Source organism: Diabrotica undecimpunctata, chromosome 6 (genome assembly GCF_040954645.1).
Source record: "Diabrotica undecimpunctata isolate CICGRU chromosome 6, icDiaUnde3, whole genome shotgun sequence".
Classification (NCBI taxonomy): Eukaryota; Metazoa; Arthropoda; class Insecta; order Coleoptera; family Chrysomelidae; genus Diabrotica; species Diabrotica undecimpunctata.
The window spans coordinates 121,524,620-121,547,940 of record NC_092808.1 but is presented as its reverse complement, the minus strand read 5'-3'; the positions used below and the strand labels follow the sequence as shown (position 1 = coordinate 121,547,940).

The following is a 23,321-nucleotide window of genomic DNA, read 5'->3' as shown; positions in this document are numbered from 1 at the left end:
TTAATGGGGGCCGATGAAGTGTACTACTCACAATATATCGAGCTATAATCGGATCTAAATTTGACTATGGTTGTATAGTTTATTTCTCCGCATCCAATAATTTATACAATCGGTAAACTCTGTTCACAACATTGCTCTCCGAATTTGCTTAGAAGCTTTTCGATCCAGTCCCGCTTAAAGTCTCTATTGTAAATCTTATGAACTCCCCCTTTACCTTCGCAGGCAGCAACTACTCCTATCTAATGCTAGCAGAATTTGGTTTAATCCGGCTACCCCTGTATTTCATCTTCTGACTTCGCCAAGACCTTGACTCGTAATCTCGCCCAGATGTATTCAATCCCACAGTTCCTACAACCCTTGTGCCAAGACACAAAATTATCTCAAACACCCCCTTTTATAATCACGGGGTTGCTTAATAAGCAACAAACAAATAAAATTATTTTTCAACAAGCTTTCAAGGATATTATGAATACATCCCAATGCATCCCGAAATGCAGATGGAGTTGGATGTTCTGTCACTACAGTTGATACAGTGTTAGGAAAATACCGAATATCCAATGAATGTAGCGTGTTTTCAGAAGAACTCTTTAGTACTTCAAAAACTCTCGAGTTCGCTTTTGACAATCATCAAAGTGTAGCTCTGTGCACCGATTCCTTATCCGCAAGTCATTCGTTAAAAAATATTTACAATCACCATAACCTAGTGTAAAAAATACTAGAATCGATCCATCTCCACACTTCCCAAGAGACTTCAATAACAATAATATGGGTGCCTTCTCATATCGGCATCCAAGAAAATGAGATCGCTGACAGCGCTGCAAAAGAAGCATCTACATCCCGTCTACAACATACAGCTCCAAGAATATTTAAAATCAAAATTCAAAAGGAATATCCAAGACGTGGCAGGAACTTTGGACCACCAAAAATACAAAGCTTAGAGAAATATAACCTGATGTTAACAGCTATTTATCCCTAGCATTTCTAAACAGAAAACAGAAGATAACAGTACGAAGATTAAAGATAGGACAAACCCGTTTGACACACGGTCATCTTATGTCCTCTACAGACCAGTTTTGGTCTCACTGCAACGCTATTCATATTACCCCCAAGCACATCCTTACAGAATGTCAACACTACCAGGCTACTCGCATCGCCAACAATATAACCCTCAGTCTCTAAAAGAACTTCTGAACTGTTCAAGCCGACTCAAGAGCCTAATAGACGTTTTAAAGACTACTCAATTGTTTAACAAAATATAATTTACATAATATTGTTATTTCTTTACTATTGTAAACTCTGTATCTATCATAACTCTGTAAGTACTATTGTAAACCTTTGCTCCCGTGTCAATGACCTAAGACGTCGAGACACGTTAATTCGAAATAAAAAAAAATTGTAGCATAAGATGCTCATTTGAAAATAAAAATTAAAGTTTGAAAGAATTTTGTTAAAATACAGTTATATATATATATATATATATATATATATATATATATATATATATACATATATATTATACCTATCGTATATTCGTATATATAGATTATATTATAGAGGACAAGAACCTTTTGTTCATTTATTTCAATTATTTATTAAACAATATTAGATAATATCTTTACAACATAATGTATTTTATTTCAGATCCCAGAACTTCTCCGTCGGTATCCTATTCAAGATCACAAAGACTTTCCTATGCCCTTAGATATGGTATATTTCTGTCAACCTGAGGGTTGTTCTTCTGTCGGGCCTAGAAGAACAGCCCTACGAGAAGCTTCTTCATTTGTATTTACTCTAACAGACAAGGATTCGGGAAAAACGAGATATGGAATATGTGTTAATTTCTATAGGCCCATCGAAAAGACGCCAGCCAACTTGAACGTTGGAAAAGGAAGGACAAACATGACCCTAAGAAGGGATTCATGGAGAAAAAGTATGGAAAAGAGTTCGGATTCTGCGTTTTCCAGGTAATTTTTTTATTTTTCTTTGTACTTAAAGCTCCCAAACTATTTTCATATGTCTTCTCAGGTTTGCTTACATTTGTACCTTTATTTCTTGAATTATAAATCCTTCAATTCTGACTTTTGTTTTTAAATAACCATTTAATTTCAGTGACTATAGAAGCAGTAATGTTGGCCCTAGTGACTCGGAGAAGGATTGTCCAAGTAGAAGAGATTCTGAGTCAACAACAGGGAATCTTCCTCGATTGGGCGTAATACCAGCTAATGATTCGGAAAGCGGTGGCAGTCATTCTCCTTCTCCCAGAGCTAGTCGGCGAAGACAAGTAAGATTTGTGTAGTGCTTAAAACGTTTAAATACCTATTAATGTTTTTAGACCACCAAATAACACAAGACCATTATTAAGACGACTATTAACATTCAAAGCAATTGTAACTGTAATTTTCTCGGCAGCATTTGTATGGTAAAGAACGAGCTTTGGGAAATTCTAATTATATCATTCGACTCCTATTTAAAATTGAAATAAACTCTAATATTAAAATAAACTAAAATATACTTTAAAAATAATTTTCGAAACTTTTTTCGATTAGCGAGTGTTGCAAATAATGGGTTCATAATAATATGCACATTAAATGTTTTTTATTCAGAAACCAGGCGCATCCACCATAATGGATATTAGCGCCGACTACAGTAATACAGTAAACTTCACAAGAGGGCCTTTGGTGTAGAAATTTCTAAAGGGGCAAACAAAAAAGTAGAATCATCCATGGTTTTCTCAAAAACTATTGATTTAGAGACAGAAATTTCAATGAAAAACGCAAAAAATAAATTTCCTTGGCATTGATATGGAGCAAAAATATATTTGCAAAATTTTTAAATGATCATATTTTTTTGTACAGTAGTTAGAGCATTAAAAATTTGTCTATTAGCGTTAGAAAAGTCGTTTTTTATGTTTAGTTAAAAATATAATTTTAAATGTTTATAGAATAATATGAAGCAGTCTTTTTTTAAACAAGAAATTCTCAGCTGCTATTGACTATTAAAAGATAATATTTTTATCATATTATTCTATTAACCATTTTTAATAAAATAAAGTTAATAAACATTGCTGTTACTATTACCAGATAAATAATCTATCATAACTTACACTTTTTACATCAAAGCAGGCCGAGATCTTGTCACCTTGCAGATGCTTTACATACGCTATGATTACTTAGATCAGAGCTGTCCAACTTCAATTAGTTTGGGGGCCACCATCTAAGAAAATAAGAAAGTGAGAGCCGCATCATATGCGACTTGGTAAATGATTTATAATGATTAAAACTGGTGTATATTTGGATATCTATTTTAATTTATCCAAGAAACTAAGTTACATTACAAGGTTAATTGCACATATAGAAAAACACATATATATTATATTCCTAAATTTAGTGAGAAGTTTGTCTGCCTAAAAGTAAGAAGTGCCTATAAGTGAGTGCTGGATTGCTGCCTCTGATAATGCTTGTTATTTAAAAAGCAACATTCATGGCATCTGTTAACATCTTGGTAATCTTGGTAAACAACGCAGTATACCATAGGGCAGTTTATATTATTTTTAAGAGAATAAACAAACCAAGTTTTAGTTACTATCATTACTTTGGCTTCATCGGTTACAATCCAGGAATATTTATAGAATCCTCCATAGCCAGACACGGCTTTTTGTATATACAGTAAAACCTCCGTTAACCGAAATAATTGGGGGGGAAGCCGTTTCGGATAACAAGAATTTCGGTTAAAAATAACATTGTTTTTTATAATATTCTTGATCAAAGTATTGGTATTAAAAAATACTATGAGTTGATTTCGTAATGTTTTCTAATAAGTAAATCCAAAATAAAGTAATTAAATTAAGGAAAATGAACAAGTTTAAAATACTTTTTTAAAGAAATCTGCTATTTTTTTTTGCGTTTTCGTTTGACAATGATGTTTCTCTCCCTCCATCGTTAATTTGCAGAACGTCATGAGTTTGCCTCATTCGGTTGTTCGTCGAAACGTAAAGTAACCTGAAAAGGACAAAACTTTATGTAATGACAACAAAAATTAAGAATCTAGTCGTGTCCCTAACTAATTAGGCCTACTGTATAAAATTCTTTCCTCTAAAGCATTGAAAATCTCGTCGACGGTATTGTGCTGCCTGTTGCCTCTTGAGTCGTCATCTTCGTCATCTGATATTCTCAGGTTGTCTTGATAAAAAACCATATCAATGATGTCCTGATCGATGAATTCACGTTCTGAGTCATCAGCTGCTAGCCAGTCACGTAGCTCTTCTTAGTTAATTTCGTCATGTCCCGGGAAATTTTTAATGAAAGGTTTAATTTCTTCTGTCGCTTTCTTACCATTTTCTTCTTCAGGATCGTCAATCAAAATCTTATCAAAAAGTTTGTTCCAGCATTTTTCCAAAGTTGAAGATTTGATCTTGGCCCACGACTCAGCTCACCAATAAAAATGTTTTATTGTTAAAGATTTGAGAATTTCGGGAACACTTTTGGATTAATTCGTCTCCTGTAATAACAGATGTCTAACAGATGACACCGTGACAATAATAAACGATAAAGTTATAGAAAAAGTTGAAGAATATATATACTTAGGACAAAAAATAATACTAAATAGGGAAATTCAAACTGAAGAAATAAAAAGAAGAAAAAAGTTAGCTTGGGCAGCATTCGGTAAACTGAACTATATACTCAGAAATCAACAAATTAAATTACATCTTAGTTCTAAAGTTTTTGATGCATGCATTATTCCGATATTAACTTATGCGGCACAAACATGGACAATCACAAAAAAGAATATGAATATACTTAGAGTCACTCAACACGCGATGGAAAGAGCAATGCTAGGTATATCACTTAAGGACAAGAAAACAAACACATGGATAAGACAGAAAACCAAAGTCACCGATGTGGTGCAAAAATCATTAAAGTTGAAATGGGAATACGCTGGACATGTAGCTAGGAGCGATCTAAACAAATGGCACAGATCAATTTTAACCTGGAGACCATACCAACACAAAAGACCCAGAGGTAGACCTCCTATGAGATGGACAGATGATCTGAAAAGGACTGCCGGGAAAAATTGGCTACAAGTAGCGTACAATAAAAAACAATGGAAAGGAAGACTCGAAGAGGCTTATGTTCAGATGTGGACGTGAATGGCTAGACGAAGAAGAAAGAAGAAGAATAACAGATCTCTTAAGAATGCTTCTCTATAATGTCTCTATGACTCCCTGGTCTAACGGCTGGATTAAGCTTGTGACATTCGGTGGCAAAAATCTGACAATTGTCACCATTTTGTAGATTTTGAGGGTGAGGGCGCATTGTCAACAAGCAACAATGCTTTGATGAGAAGGATTTTTGATTTTAAAAAGGATTTTAGACTTGAGACGAATACATTTTCAAACCATTCTAAAAATAAAGTGGTCTACATCCATGAACTTTTTCGGCTTCTATACCTTAAAATGCCTTTTCGGAAATATCTTTTAGAGCTCTTGGTTTTTGTGATTTCCCAACACACATAGACATCAATTGGTGAGTGAAATTAACGGAATTGTTTACGTTTTGCGACAAACATTTACTTTTTATTGGTGAAATTATTGAAACTGTCAGCCGTTTAGGTTAAACGATGTTTCGGTTAAAAAGGTTTCGGTTAAGGGAGGTTTTACTGTATATTATTAAAAAATAATTCACAAAGTGATAAACATTTTTTACTCAGACAGCATACCAGAAAACAGGTACAGTTAAATTGGAATACGACAGTAGAAGTGAAGAGAACTAGAAAAGGAGAAATAGGGGACAAAGTGATGATGAGGAGATTTTTAAAAAGATTAAATTAACGAAGAGGTTAAAGTCCCCAAAATGAGGATATGATAAAATGATACGTGAATTTTTGGCGCAGAACGACGATATGATGGCGAAAAGTGAGGGCAATTAGATTGTAATAGAGAACTGGAAGAGATACATTAAGAACTAAAGAAGAACTAGAGAAGGGACTTAATGAGGCTAATAAGAGAGTTAAACAGCTGAAAAAACAAAAAAGGGAAGAGAAATTTAATTATTGAAAGGCTTAGATTTGATAACTAAGGATGAGGTAGATACAAAAGATAAACTGGAGCAATTTATGGAAAGAAATCTTTACCTAAACTTTAAATTGAAAAATGGTATAATTTAAATGGTATAAAAATATACCTATATATATATATATATATATATATATATATATATATATATCTTGTAGATTTAATTTTCTTGCATTTAAAAAAAAAAAAAATTTCATTTAATATTAATAGATTTTAAAGTAAATGAGAACATTTTGTTAAAAACGTAGTTTTCATCATTTCCTTTCTCCATTACTTTCATCACTTACTCCTTCATTAGTATTCTATATTTATAATTATATATTTATGGTATTAAGCAGTGAAACAGCGTATTATTTGATTTTTTATGCCTATTCAAGGTAACTTCGTAACTTCGTCAATTTTGGTATTACCATCACAATTTTAATTAATATACTCGTAAACATTATATTATAAGATTAACATATCATTAATCAAATTGTCACGATTGAAGCATATTAATATTTGTGGATTAGAAAGCGTATTGGATGCATTTAACACAAACGATAATAGATTTTTTTTCATCTAATACTCTCATTATCTGTGCATACACGCAAAGGATTAGGAATTATTTTGATTCGTTATATACTGAGTGCGAAGACTTTACTGTCTCTTAATAGACGATGTACCTTTAAAAAATTTACCAAAAAAAAACCAAAAAAATAAACAAAAGTATCTAATAAATTTATAGTGTATTTCAAATTAAATTGAAAAACCTTCATATTCAAACTTAAATTTCGTAACACTAGATTTTGTGATTTTAAGTTATTTTTCAAAAACATGATTCTAGCTGATGTCTTTACTGAGATCTTTTAAATAAAAGCATGGTCAGTTTATAGATTTTATTGTTTTTCATCGGTTTTTCGATTAGCTTATACATGGTACCCTAAATCGTGCATCGTGGTTTCCTCTGATAGAGCTACAATATTCTATAGACTTCTTTAAATGTTCGCTATATTGATTGTTTAGGTCTTGTGTGCTTCTATCTATAGATCACATCATACCACAACATCTCTGACAGGATCTGCTTTAAGGGGTCGTCTCGCTCAGCGAGTTTTACTTCGGCTTTTCTTCTATCGTTTCCAGTACTCTTACTTGCTTTACATCTGTGAACAGGAACCATTTAGCTAAGTATCTGGGCACTTTTAAGGCTTCTCTCAAGCATTTGTTTTGGGCTGCTTGTATCTTCTTTTTGTCTTTGTTGCATGTATATCCATATGCGAAAGAGGAATACGTCATTATCGATTTTATGATACTGTTTATAAGTATTCATTTGATGTTCACTGCTTATTGGCTTCTTTTTCCTTTAAGTCCTCTGATTGCGGCTCTGACAATGTCTGTTTTTGACTGTCACATTAACGTGTAGAGTAAACATTAAACGTTGGTCCATTGTTACTTTTAAGTATTTAGTTTCATTTTCAATTCGATGGGCCTGTCTTATTCAGTTAGCTGTTCTTCCATGCTATGTTTTATTTCTTTAAAGGTGTAGCTTGCGTCTTCTTTGAATTTATGGCTATTTTTTATTGTATACTCCACTGCAGTGTAGTCTGCATAAAAGCTGAGTAGTGTTTGGAGAATTATTGAAGCGTTTGTTGTCTATATTGTCTATATGCTGTACAAAAGGAGTGATTAGACCCCTCCTTCTGGTACTTTAGTCTCTGTGTTCAGAAAAGACTTATCCTTTCTGGATCCTGAACCATATTCTATAATTTTGGATGTTAATCCCTTATGCTACACGCTGTCAAAGGCTTTGCTTACATTCAGGAAAGCTGCTCCTGTATATTAATTGTCATTGAATCTATCTGTTAGTCAGAGTACTTGTAATTCTCCAGAGTGTTAAGCTCTGAAGCCGAATTGTGCTTCAGGGATTATTCCTAGCCTATATGTATCTATTTGAAGTCTGGATTGGATGGCTTTCCCTGCTATCTTGCTGATTTCTGGAAGTAAGCTAATCGGCGTGTAGTTTTACTAAAACATGTTATTTTACCAGGCTTTGGTATTATGATTACGCGAGCTTTCTTTCATCGGTTTGGGAAGAGCCTGTATCCTAATATTGCATTTGTTATATTCGTTAAATATACAATTGCTTTCGCTGGAAGATACTTCAGAAAACTGTTTGATATTTTATCTGGACCAAATGCTTTTATTGGTGAGCTTTTCCTGATCAGCTTATTTATTTTTTTAAGTGATGAAAAGGTGATTATTTTATCTTGATCTTCGGGCACTTTTTAATCTTTCCTTCGACTTCTTGGATAAAGTCTATATCTGCTTCTCGGTGGTAATTTAGTCAACACTCTTTCCCAAAAGTCCTTCTCATTAGCTCAGCTTTTTATTCTACGGAGTAAATGATCCGTTTTCTCTGTATAGTAAAATAATGAGCTTCCTGTTCTTTCTTATTATCCTTTGGAGCTTCCATATTTATTGCTTATTTTAACACCGTTCTTCCATTTCTTTACATGATTATTCCACTTTTGGCTCTTATGGTCTAATAGTGCCTGTTTGATTTGTTAAATTAGGCAGTTTGCCTTATTTTTGTCTTCTTGGTTTCTTGTTTTTCTGGCTCTCTTTTTGGCTGTGTTCTTTTCACTTAGAATTTCTCTTAGTATCTGGTTGATATCTCTAAATCTTTCCAATTGTACACTTTCATTTAGTAGTGGTATTTTTAGAGTTTTTTATGATGTTTTCTAACTCTCTGGGACTTTTTCATCTAATTACCACATTTAACTACGAAATTGGCATATAGATCTGGCATTGAGTCTTATCTCCTTTCTTGTATATTATCTCATAAATACGACTCAAAATCATTATTAAACACTAGCGGTGAAGGCTTACATTTCCAGTTTTATGTACTTATAATATATAATATACTTATGAAGGACAATTTCATAGTTAAGCAATTTAAGAACTTTTTTTTTAGTGGAACTGTTAACCAAAGTAAGAGTAACTATTATCGTAGCCAATATTATAGAGTTATTGGTAGGCATTCTGTAAGAAAACATATATACAAAAATAATAAGTGTTAATTTGTAATTTCTAATTGATAATAATTCTAATAAAGTTTTTTAATAATTTTCTTTAACAGGATACAATATTTCATTCTATATATTAAAAATTTATTAAATAATTATTCTAATAATATTTTATTAATTTTTTTTCTGTTTGTATTTCCAGAGAATTCGAAATTTATCACTTACATCTCTGTGTATTCTATCTCACCATCCCTTTTTTTCGATGTTCAGAGAATGTTTGTTTATTCTTAAAAAGCTAATTGATGCATGCAACGAGTCTTCAAATCCAAGAAGAGTTGGTGGCTCGAAACAGTTATTTAGGTAAGTATTAGTAACTAACTTATTAATTTCTCAGTTACTGTACCTATTAACCTAGAACTAAGGTAGAAAAAAAACTGAGTACGCCGATATGTTTGTTTATATTTGATATATGTAGACATGATAATAAAAAAATAATAATTTGACAATAGAAAAACAAGAAATACCTAATATAGCTTAACTGAAAAAAATAGAGCGCCAATAAGTCTTAACCTGAGACTTATGAAGGATTCGAGATTAAATTAATTAAACCATTATATCGACATTTTATTTATAGACATTAAAATCACTTCACAAGATATATCAAAGAATTATCAAAGCAAAATTATAAAAATCGACATATTTACCCATAAATTGAAAGAATAATTATATCTTCAATAAAATACTTCTAAAAAGTTATATCGCCTAATATTATTATTTAAATAAAATAATAAGTCTCAAAAATATGATAATTATATACTCAAAAAATATAAACAAATACTGGCTAATATAGTATTTATTAAATACTCCAAAAAACAATAAACACTGTCGTCAGTATACTTATAACTAAAACAGGTTGCAGTCTTCAAATAAATTGAAATAAAACTTAAAATTCAAATTAATGTAATTAACTCTCTAACTGGCAACATTCTAAAAATTATTCTATTTATTTGGGAATTTTTTTCAAGTTTAATAATGTATTAAGAAACCTATAGAGCGTTCCACGTTAAGAAAATAACATTGCGGAGATAGGACAATGTATTTCTTATGGACGATAGAAGCGCAGCGATGCCACGATGAACACAAGCACGATTCAGGGTTGTATTATTTATTTATATTTTCGTTTCCACAGACATGAATTAAAATTAATGTTTTTTAACGTAATTAACCAAAAATGCCCATTCGAAAAAAGAGATGAAAAGTAGGGAAAATGATTTTAATTATAGTAACGACAGTTTATTTATTTTTCGGCGAGAATCATGGTGCCAGCAAAATCATGCATTTTGCTGACTATTGAAAGATAATTAAACGGATCGCTTAGCATATATCTAATTACTAATTGCAACTTAAAATAATACGGTGTGCGTATGTCAGCGATTTTAGGTCGTTCTCTGACTACATAATGATAATAAGGCTTTGCGGTTCTTACTAGTTATTGTGACTTTACAGTTAAATGTTAATTAAAAATGGAAATTCAAAAATTAAGCCAAGGGAATATCTTGGACATATGTGCAAAACAAATTGTTTTAAATGTATTTAATTATCATCTAAATTTAAGAAGTGGTGAAAGTGTTAGAAGTTTAACCGATAAAGTAAGTGCTATGACAGGATTAAGTTTTAGTACTATTTCTAAAATACGCATAGAAACTGCGGAGGAGAGACTAAGGCCCATAGAAAACGTACCAAAAGTAGAGTGAACAGCAGAAAGTTCACTTACGATGCAGTAGTTCGTACGCAGCTACGTGCCATCGTGCATAGGTTTTTCTTTAAAAATTTACCGCTGAGATTGAACAAAGTTTTTGCACTGGTTAAAAAAGACATAAGATTTAGCAAACATGCCACGCACAACAATGTGGAGAATACTTCATGAATAGAACTTTGTTTTTTGCAAACGAGGAGTAAAGTCAAGCATGATTGAACGGCCCGATATTCTAAAATGGAGGCATCAGTATTTGCGTGAGATAAAAAATTTCGTTCTCAAGGATACACCGTCGTTTATTTGGACGAAACTTGAGTGAATGTTGGACATAGTGTTTCCAAAGAATGGAAGGCCCTCTCAGTGACTTCAACCAGGGATGCGTTTGTCAACAAGCCTAAAACAGCCGACACAACGAGGCCCCCGATTTGTTATAGTACATGCGGGTAGCAAATTGGGCTTTGTAGAAGGTGCTGTTTTTTGGTTTTTAGCTAAAAAAACTCAGCGGACTATCATGATGAGATGGATGGTCCTATATTTGAACAATGGTTTAAGGAAAAGCTGCTTCCTAATCTTCCAGAGAAAACTGTTGTAGTGATGGACAACGCTTCGTACCATTCGAGGAGAGAAGAAGTGATTCCGGCACAAGCCTTCAATAAAGATCAAATTAAGACATGGTTGCTAGGGAAAGATATCTTTTTTGAAGAAGATTATTTAAAATCAGAGCTCATGGAAGTTGTAAACACATACAAAGAAAAATACATAAAAAGACATATTGCCTCATACAACACAGAGTTTAAGACCGCCGCTATGGAACAATTAATAAGAAATGCAGACTATTGTAAACTTTCTATTAAGGAAGAGCAAAAATTTTGGGTTATTGACGGGTTGATGGACAATATTGATCCTGTGGTAATAAATGTGACGGATGACAGTGACAGTAATGAAAGTGATAGCGATGGTAGAGAAGATGAGAATGATGTTAATATGCAGTGAGTAAATTATGTGATTGTGTGCAAATCGGCGGACACAAAGTGCCAAATCCGAAAAGTCTGTAAATAATAGTCCGTGAAAATTAGGTAATAGTGAGAAGAATTTCATATAATATAACTCTGACATTGAACTCGCAAGTAGGAAACCGAACTTTAGACTATATATATAAATGAATTGACACTAAATAGAAAACAGAATAAAATAACCAAATAAGCAGAATGGGGGAGACTCGTGTCGTCAAAATAGCAAGAGATAAGTCACCAATCGGCAGAAAAAGTTTAGGACGACCGCGCAAAAGATGGAGTGACAACCTTCCATAGAGGTATTAATCCGCCAATGAACAAGCATGATTGCTTATAAAGAGGAAGAAGAATAAGAAGATAAAAAAATATAACTTTGATACGCCAAAATTTATTGGGACACCATGTATATTTTAAAATAATTTTAAAATATAGCTTTTATCAACTTACAAACTAATAATTTAAAATTTTTAAAAATTTTTTACTCTTTCGCTGTAATCTTCCGTTCCGTTAGTGGTGATTCACCTTGTATACAAGGAAAAATTTTTATGTATGTAATTGTTGTTATTACTTACATGAAAATAAAATTAAAGCTGGACTTTTGTTTTTTAGTTACATCTTATCTAAAGCGTTTAAAAACATGTAATGTTAAACAATAGTAGAATTCAACTATTTTTATTAGTTCTATAATAATTACATACCTATATCCTTCAATTAAAGAAACAAGTATTTGTAATGCATTATTTTGTATTCAACTATACATATCCTTTTATTAGTGAACTTAATTAACTACATCCACAGAGTGCTGAATACAGCTCTGATTAGAATGAATCATATATGGACAATCTAATAGCAACACTTGAATGAGAGTTTTGGCAACACTGATCTCCATAAGGATAATGTTATTTTCTTAACGTGGAACGCTCTATAGAAAAGCTATTAAAATGTAATTATCAATTTTTGTTTGACTTCCAGGTAAAAACAGGTAAAAGGATCCTCAGAGGAGTCTTGCCGGTTTAAGTTAAAAATAGCGTTTTATTCATTTGAATGGATTTTATTAAAATAAACTTAAAAACAAACGAAAAAAAAAAGTGTACACTATTATTTATGGTGATAATTATAAAAACAGTTTTTGGCATTAGAACAACATAAATAAAGATCATATTTGCTACACACGCATTGAGTTTTCGACACTGCAAAATTTACATTTTTTTTACCACTCTCTTCGTTGAGCCAAAGTGATCAATACCGTCGAAGCGAATGTCATCAATGGGATGTTTTGCTGTTTTTCCAATGCCAGAAGTAATTGGTTGCGGTGAGTTCGATTGTGATTTTGATGTTGAAGGTCGGCAAGTACACGTGTTTTACTGAATACAACAAGAGCAGCAGAAATCTTCTCTCTGAATTTTGGTAGCTGCAACAACTTTTCGTGTTCCGCTGAGATATTTCTCGAATCATTACATTTTTCAGCATGTATGCGACGGTACAAAATATAGGCGTTTGTAACAGCCATATTGATCAAGTCGATGCCAGCCGCACGTTTTTGGTATCTTTCCATGAAATTGTACTGAAATCAACACCGTTCGCAGATCCAACATATTCAACAGAATATCATCTTTCTTCATCTTTGATATCCTTATCCAATAGAAGCTTACAGTTTGGGATTCTATTTGTCCGTATTGTACCAAGGCTATAGATTCCGCTTGCACGTAAATAAACTAACAAATGTAAAGTCGTCTAGATAGTCGTACATTAACGTTTGATGTGCTTCCAAGATCGGGTGCGCCAAGAAGAATTATATTGTCGCCTGCACCGTTGTAAATTTCAAAACGATATGCGTAACCTTGAGAAACACAAAGCACAAACAGTTTGATGCCCCATTTGTGCGGCTTATTTGGGATAAATTGACAAAGACGATGCTTGACTTTGGTCGAACATGTCTGCTCAACAATACAAAGTCTAGCCGTCTTTGGAATCGAATCGAAACGGTTGTTGACCTTATCAACCAATTTCTGGATGCGAAACAGAGGATCATAGCCTGGCTGATCTTTTCGAATCCGCTGCCTTTCATCTTGAAACGATAAGTGTTTCTTTATTTCCATAAACTTTTTTACAGGCATTGTCTTCTGGATGGGGGCAAACGCGTTTTTGCTCCAGTAGCTCTCGAGATTAGGGTATCGATAAATCGACATGTACATCAACACTCCGATAAATTTCCGAATCTCGTCACCACTCGTGGCGAATTTTGTATTGATATTTTCTTGACGAGCTGTGTTCGTTTCATTGGCCACCAAATCAATAATCTCTTTTGTGAAGAAATAATTAAAGAGTTCTGTTGGTGTTTTCAGTTCTTTTATTGACGATGGTAACCACGCATCTCCTTGGAAAGCTACTTCGTTTACATACAAACGCATTGATCGCTTACGCCACGTTAATTTGGTAAATTGTTCCGAATCTTTTTTGATATCCTGAATAGCTGAAATAAGAATAAAAATAGTATATTATTGCTAAAATATAAATATATAATTATTACCTCTCTCAGTAAAACCACCAATAGAAGGCGTGACCAAAGGACCAGAATCTTCCATTATAGGTAATGGCGAACAGGGTCGTTTCATTGGCAAATTTTCAGCATGTGTAGCATTGGCGGCTGAAGTAGATGGAATTGCTTTCATAGATGTAGACGGCCCAGCCTCCTCCTTTTCTAAATATTCGACATATTTGTTAGCTTTGCACTGCCGTTGTCATTGTTGATGATGCAGCAGGTGCTTCTATGTCACTGATATTTAACGACATTTTCACGTTTTAAATAAAGTAGTCGCTTATTTCACCTGCTTGCATTTCACGGATACACTCTGTAACCATGTCATCTGGCTCGTAATCTAGGTCGATGTCTGGATCATTACTGCTATAATCACCTTCTGACGAATCCGTTTCAATAGAATCCGTAAGTTCTTGGATTCATCTTCGGTCATTACCGACAAATTAAACATTTTCTTTCTCAAGTTGTTATTGCTTGTCATTTTCAGAAGCAAAATATACAAATACGTTAAGAAACGTTAGGCACAACACAACAATCACAACAAAGTGAGATGAAACTTCACATAAACCGGCATGGGTCCCTCAGGAACCCTTTTTATTTTCGCTTCTAAAGCACACTCAGAATACTTATTTTGTAATAATTCCAATATGTAGTGAAACTTGAAGCTCTAAACCAATTACAAAAAAAAATTCAATAAATTCAGATTATTTGCAGTATCATAATTTTACTTCGAAAAAAAATTTAAATGACAGATAATTCTTCTGCGTTCACCTCAACCTGTCGCACAAAACTGAGACAAAAATGTAACGATAAGGTTTAATAAATTTAGAATGCATTTGAAACGTCTCTAGACGAACTAGTGAGGGAGATTCAAAACAGTTTACGGCTACCTGTCTTTTACCTGCGGCTTAAATAAATAATAAGCGAAGGGGCCCCCAGGGACGTTTTACTAGTTAGAGGGTTAAACAAACAACGCAACAAACTGACAAATAAATGGTTTTTGGTTACAAACTGAAATTGAAGAATAAGGCCTTAGTTTCGTTCATATTAAAATTAAATTACAAAGTGAAACGTTACACTCAGTAACATACTTGTAAAAATAAAAAAAACTTAGGTGACTTCTAAATGAATAAATCACAAAACATGATCTACTCAAAAATTAAAAATCGTACTCTTAATAATGGTATTAAATATAAAATTTATATTCTTAATAAAATACCGCAAAAAATAGTCAATAACTCATAAACATTCACTTTAAAAGTTCAATGCCATAGAAAATACTGGATGCCGAAACCGAAAGGAACAGGTGCATCCCAGTCGGAATCTCAAAATAGGTAGGTAACGGTATATCGCCCTTGTTGATACAAGCAGCAAAAAAGGTTAATGATCTTTATCAGCTCCAGAAGAAGAGATCGCCATTGAAACCCTATAAAGAAATTCTTCTTTTTTTTTATCTAATAAATTAACAAAAAAATGACAAATCTTACCACATGAAATGCAGGTTTCACCACAAATAAACATTTTCATCACGTTCCATTTCGACGGAAAACTAAGAACTAAGACTAAAACTGAGCCTTGCTATTTTTTACAAGTTCGGGCTAAGCTAATTACATTTTGAGAGGGGTGTATAGTTGTGTTCAAAGTAATGGTTTGTTCCCATGAGAAATTCTTAACACTTTCAACTTTAAATACACTCAGAACTAATTTATTACGAAAAGGGGAACTTACTTACTTACACAACTCAAGTATTACATACTTGACATATTCAGAGCGATAAAAACTAATTTCTAAACACATGTGAAACGTGAAAGTACAGAACCGTCAAAAGTTTTAAATTAAAAAAATTTAAATACTACAGACGGACTAGAAACGAATCTACTTATTCTGTCTGTATAGTATAATATATTCTGTACATATCTACTGTCTAGTAGACTCGCAGCAATAAGTCTTTTTTTATGGATTCCAAACTGCGTTGAAAGCACACACATGCACACAAACAGACCAAATTTAGTAAATTTTAGCTCTTAGTGCCATCAGATTTCTCGAAATAAGGAGTTCTCCTATCTGAAGGTCAAAAGGGTTACGTTGGTCCATTGAAGGGAGTACCCCCTGACTGTCAAGCTATCCTGCTACCATGACCCAATCGCGTTACAACGTTGGGAAGGGTTATTATTTGTATCTTGGATCCTCTGTGTAATGGGTTATTTTAGATTCCATTGCTGTCTGAATATGCCTATTTTAAGGGCTAGCGTTAAGCACCTTTCTCCCTTTTGTCCATGCACTCTTAATAAGTAATCAGAGGAAATATTAATCTTTATATTAAAAAAATGAGATGAGTCCAACAGCAAGAATTATTAAGAAAGTTTACTTCCAGATGTAGTATAAGAGATACTGAATAATCTAATAAAAGAAAAATTAGCAAATATCAAGGGATCATAGTTGAAGGGTATCAGGCAGTTTAAAAAAAGACCGATCTACAACAAAACAGATCTTAACAATTATCATAAATCTCAAAGATTTCCAGCAAAACGAGGCATACAAAAATGAAGACAGCATGTGTTTTATTTTATGGAAGATTGTTTTTTGTTCTGTCTTTGTGTTATTAACTATCCTTACTTTAACAGAAAAGTTGATTGAATTCAATTATCCATGTAAATTGTACATTTCTATATTTAAATGACGGTTTTACCTTTTTGGTTTAAACGATGTAAAACAGTAAAGTTGTATATCAGAATCAGCATAAATGATTACAAAGGTTCATTACATATCGCATTTAATTTAGGCAAAATATATTCCGAATTAACTATAAACTATTTAAATTCATTTTTAATAAATGAAAACTCAAGCCAAGATTATATTTTGATTTTTCATTCTTGTTTAAAGTATACCTGTTTCTTTTAGGGATAACGTTTGGAGCGTATTAACAGGTCATGCAACCGATACCACTTCATCCATTGTAATTCATGATGTAAAAGAAATTGAAACGTGGATACTCAAATTACTTTCTTCTCCAGTGCCAATACCAGGAAAAACAAAGTAAGTTTTTAAATAGTAAATTTCCTGTAAATTTATAGTTAAAAAAAATATATTACCTTCAAACATCTTCCTTACTTCTTTATCTTGTCCAGTTGAACCTTATATTTAAAGTGTTACATAATGTAACCGGTGTCTTAAATATTCTTCCTTCCTAAAAAATATAAAAGGGGTTAGAAACTTTTTTTAAAATAAATAAACAAATTGGTTTAGGGAAAAGTTAAATATTTATTGCTGTCTCACCACAAACAATTACAACTATAAATAGTACAAAAAAACTATATAAATAGTTACAAAAATAAATACAAAATAACAGAGAAAGACACTTACTATGTTTTATCCGTTTACAAACTCTAGAAGTTGGAGATACTACAAGAACTTACAATTATTATTGGGCGATAATTTGTAGCAGAAATAAATTAATACAAATGAAAAAATATCTTTTTAAGTGAAACTATGCATACTATTTCAAAAATTACACTGAGTATAAATCACTTTATCAGAATAAATTTCTCGGTTCTTAACGCCGACACTTGCCTGCGTCTTTTCTATTCAAAGATTCTCCCAAATCTCTTCACTTTACAATAAGAAATATGCAACTTCCTTTTCAACTGCTCACTAACTAATTCCCGATAAAAAACAAATAACGAAAAAACATTTGCGAATTTAAAGAAAATTCGGACTAGCACGGACACCAACTACCTTTGACATTGGCTCCAGCGAGAGTGATGTAATTATCTTCCCCGCAAAACCCTCTCAGCGATCTGGGTGTATGTTTATTTCAGGCGCAATATTAAGCGGCTTAACGATCAAAGATAATAACGAGGAAATACACGTCTGTGATATATAAACAAACTTTAAAATGTGTTTATTATAGACTCCAACGATGCAAAAGGATTGAAAATACTTTTAAGTTATTTTAATACATACGGGGTGATTTCAATACATACGAAAGAATATAAAAATACTACAATACCACCACGAGAAAATTTTGAATCTGATATGTCATATAAATTTATTAAAGAATTTTTAGGAAAGTACAAAAGTATGCAAGTTAAGTAAAAGGGCTTTCAGCCATCGATACAAATTAAACTAAAAATATTGCGTATAATTGTAATGAAAGTATATCTAACCATGACGACATATTCTAACTTCAACCAATTACAAATTTGTCAGTGAAACGCACATTCTGCTGTATCCAATAAACATAGCTTAATAAAGATATTATCAGATTATGATGTTGATATTGCTTTAATACCAGAAACATAGTTTAAACCAAAGTTAACTTATACATTTTATGGATATTTTATTGTGCAAAAGGATAGAATAGATATTATGACGGGTGTCGCTATTCTTATAAAAAATAAAATAAGCTTCATAGAAGTACTTCTTAATAATGTAGCAAATGGTATGCAAGTCTGTGCAGCAGAAATTTTTGTTTCTAAAAACCTATCCATTAATTTTGTTTCTGTTTATTGTCCTCTAAATGTTTCAGTTACTGTGCACAATTTTTACTTACTTACTTACTTACTTAGTCCTAAGCCTTTCTACCGTTAGGTGTAAGGCTGGTGGGGTTAAGTTTTGCACTGTTGTCTCCATGCTATCTGGTCTTGTGTTAAATTTCGTGCACTTTCCCATGTCAATCCTTTCTTCTCAACTTCTTTTCTGATTTCGTCTACCCACCTAACTCTTGGTATTCCTCGTTTGTTTTTAACTTGCACTTTCGTTTTAAACACTTGTTTTGTTAATCTTTCATTCGACATTCCACACACGTGCCCAAACCATCTTAGTTGCCCCTGTACTATTTTTTCGTTTATTGGTTCTAGTTTTAGGTTTTGTCTAATTGTTTCGTTTCGTATTTTGTCTGTCCTCTTTCTGTTTGCTATTTTCCTCAGGAACTTCATTTCCATAGCATTGACTCGAGATTTTTGTCTTCCAGTCAATGTCCATGACTCGCTATTATACATGATTGTAGGTCTAACTACTGATTTAACGACTGCCGTTTTTACTTTCTCCGGTATTTCTTTTTTCCCCAAAAATGTTGTTTTCATAGTGTTAAATAAGCTTCCTGTTCGTCCCATTCTCTCATTTATTTCCAGGTCTTGTTTACCGTTTGATTCAATTATTACTCCTAGGTATTTAACATGTTCCACTTGTTCTAGTTGTTTTCCGTTTAATTGTATTGCGTGTGTCTTTCCCTTATTTGAAATTATCATTGTTTTTGTTTTCTCTGTATTTATTTTCATATTTATGTTTGACAGTTCTTCTTCTAGGATTTCAAGGTTGTTCTGTAGGTCTTCTCTGTTTTCTGCTATCAAAACCATGTCGTCTGCAAATAGAAGCTCTGATAGTTGAGTCTGTTTCATTTGCCAGTATCCTAATGTTAGTTTTCTCATTCTTCTCTTGGCTTTCTTTATTGCTTCATCCAGTACCATTGAGAACAGCAGTGGGCTCAACACGCATCCCTGTTTGACGCCTCGACTTGTAGTAAATTCTTCGGATTCCTCGTTGTTGGTTCTCACCGTACTTGTATTATTATTGTACATATCCTTTATAACATCAATTGTTATCCTGTCAACTCCTCTTTCCTTTAATGTCCTCCATACGTCCTTTCTTTGTATTCTGTCAAACGCCTTTTCCAGATCAATAAAGCATATATGTATTTCTCTATTTTTATTGATTACTTTCTCACTTATTTGTCTTAATGTGAATATGTGGTCTTGCGTGCTTCTGTCCTTCCTGAATCCACATTGTGTATCTTCCATAGTTAGTTCTATTTGGGTTTTCTATTATTCTTGCCAATACTTTCCCAGGAATACTTGATATAGTAATACCTAGGTAATTATTACAGTTTCTCTTGTCGCCCTTTTTGTGTATTGGCAGTATAACAATTTTTACAATCTTTTAAATAAAATAAATGGTACATCAATAATTATAGGAGATTTTATTGTGCACTATGACTTATGAGGCTCATATAAAATTAATAAATCTAGTCAAAATATAGCAAATGCATTAAATTAAAATAACCTTGTAATTTTAAATGACGGGTTACCTACAAAAATAACTCGGTCGGGTCAAAGCTGTTCTATTGATTTATCACTAGTATTTTTAGACGTGGTGAATAAAACTTACTGAACAGATACTCTTTAGATTGAATCACTTTCTCATTCTTATGAAACCTAATAGATTGAGAGAACAGCTTAGTAACACCATACAACCAAAAACCAAATGAAATACTAGAAAAGCTAACTGAAATTAATCAATTGAGATTCCAATCAATAAGCCATTTAAAAGAGCTAAACTATCACTCTCGCCTTGATGGAATAGTGACTGTGATAAAGTCGTTCGTTATGGAAAAGAAGCTTTAAATAATTATATTAACAACAATAATATGGAAAATTATATACAGGTTAAAGAAAACATGGTAACATTAAAATTTTTTTAAAAAACAAGGCTTACTGAGTTAACTGGTTATAACTTAAGAGTTACTGGTCAAACTACTGTACTAAACTTAATATATTTGCGAGTGGTTCAACGGAACCACTACAGATTAAAGCACTAGACCCGCCATTATTTTTATGGAGGAAATTTCCTACTGTCTTTTTTTAAAAATCCTACTCTCTTAGATAAAATAGCCTTCATAAATAACACGGTTTACCCAACACGTACTGATTAAAAAACCTTCTTTATTATGTATGACTTGAAAAAAGACAAGCACTCACAATAGTGATTAAAAAAGACCTATTTCAGTCGAAAAGTCGGAATTATTTAACATGTTGGACCCATTAGAAATTAATATTCTTGTATATAAAGAAAATTTGTTGATAAGTAAAAATACATTAGGCGCCTGCATATAAAATCTGTTAGATTTTCTGGTACGGGATGTGCATTCTGTTCTACCATCAACAAACGTTCAAGAATAATTTTAACAAAATAACAATAAAAAATTTCTGAATAAAATCCTTTATAAAAAGGTATATAAAAAACCCAGTTGGGCTATGTTAAATTGACAAAACGTTTTCGGAATAAGTATTTCATCATCAGTGTCTAGTTAACCCATTCGCTGCCAAACTTCGCTTTTTAAATTTTATAGCACCTGCAGGTCAATTTTGTGTTGTGAACTTATAGAAAAATATTTAAAAAATTCTAAAACTTTTCACAATAAAAAAGGCCCTGTGTCTAAAAAATTTTTTGTTCCAATTTTGGAACATGGTTGTAAGTATATAAAAAAACATCAACGTCAATTTAAACTTAAACATTTATTGATAAAAAAATGTTAACATTTTGAGAGGGTCTATATATTTTTTTCATCAAAACATTTGAAACGATTAATAGGATATACATTAATTTTACAAATAACGCATCCAAATGTACAATCCACATCCAAACCGTATTTGATACATTCTCAGACAAAAATTTAAACCCATATCTAATAGGTTTTTTGAATACGCTGTTTACAGCTATACTGGCTGTAGTAAGGTACCACGGATTCATCAACAGATAGTGATATGGTTTCACCAACCGGCACATATTTTTTAAATAAAATATTTAAAGGTTCCATGAGTGGTCTTATTCTAGCAAATTTATCATTTTTTTGTAGCTGAGTGTTATCTGAAAAATATAAATTTTGCAAAATTTCTTAAAACCTATTTCTCGACATTGCGCTGGCGATTGCTTCGTTTCTGAGATCCAAATCCAAACTCCAGTACATATCTTTTCTGGTCCTTTGAGAATAACCGTAAATCAGTAGAATTACAAAGAATAATTTGAGTTCTTCAATCGTAATCTAAAATGATGTGTTTTGTGTCGGGCATACTTTATAGTCTCGTCTTTTATGCATTCAAAGACATTCTCACATCAAAAAAGTGTAAAGAAATCGATTGCACTTTCACAGTGAGCAATATTTGGATTTGGAAGTGAGATATTTTCTCGATGTTTATCTTGGGACAAGTCACCTCTTTGTTACTCGTTTTGTCTATTTGATTGAGCCTTATTCATTGAAGTTCATCATTGCTCGTCGAGAACATATCTTCAGCCTCTTTTGTCTAACATTGTAAAATAAGAGTTGCTTTAGCTGGGTGTTCAGTATCTCTGATAAAAACTTATCAGAAAAATCATTGAAATTCACATCATCCGATGATTCAGAATCTCCATCAGAATCTTCCGCTGGAAGATAAATGTATATGTTTTCAGAATCAAACTGCTTCCCATGTAGGTCATCGATTAGATTGTTCAGAGTATCAGCTGAACAACTCGTGTTCTTTACATAAAATGTTTTCACATCCATAATTCCAAACTAAAAAGGAAAACCTCAATTAGCAACATATACAGCCAAGTTCCATTTTTGGAACGTACAAAAACTAAAGGTTACTCGGTATATTCAATTTAAGGTTAAGCATTAAAACGACACAGATATATTGTATAAGCGTATATTATTACTAAAACTTACCCCGATCGCTATATTTCACAACAGAAGATAGCTATAATCAAGCTAGAGGTTATACAATTGCACCTTCCTTGAAATTTTGATATGAATCACACAACAAAAGCCACTTACACGAAACCAGTGGGTAAATTCAGTATGCACGTGTTCTTTTGACACTACCGAACACAAATAGTTTATCAGATTTAAGACCAACAGTTACATCTTGTAACCAGCAGCGAAACTAACAATTGTTCCAGATTTTGAACATGGCAGCGAATGGGTTAATACATAGATGTAGCCACTAAATATGTGGGTAAAAACCCTTTAAAAATTATTAAATGAAATTTAGTTTACATTATGTCTAATTTACAATTAATATGGTAAAGTTACCGTTGGATTGGTAACATGGCGACATATGACTCTACATTAAGTTGCAAGTCCTGAGACGGTATGTCTACGAGGACTTTATTAAAGCAACTT

General features: G+C 32.5%; 1 protein-coding gene across 5 annotated transcripts in view; it reads left to right on the top strand.

The window, feature by feature from the left end:
- Rab3-GEF (Rab3 GDP-GTP exchange factor) overlaps positions 1-23,321 on the top strand; it is a 222,944-nt gene that overhangs the window by 23,523 nt on the left and 176,100 nt on the right. For all 5 annotated transcript variants that reach the window (XM_072535244.1, XM_072535242.1, XM_072535240.1 and 2 more), the window contains exons 3-6: positions 1,642-1,964; positions 2,110-2,281; positions 9,278-9,435; positions 17,285-17,419. In XM_072535244.1, the coding sequence (XP_072391345.1) occupies positions 1,642-1,964; positions 2,110-2,281; positions 9,278-9,435; positions 17,285-17,419 (788 nt within the window). The remainder of the gene's footprint in view (positions 1-1,641; positions 1,965-2,109; positions 2,282-9,277; positions 9,436-17,284; positions 17,420-23,321) is intronic.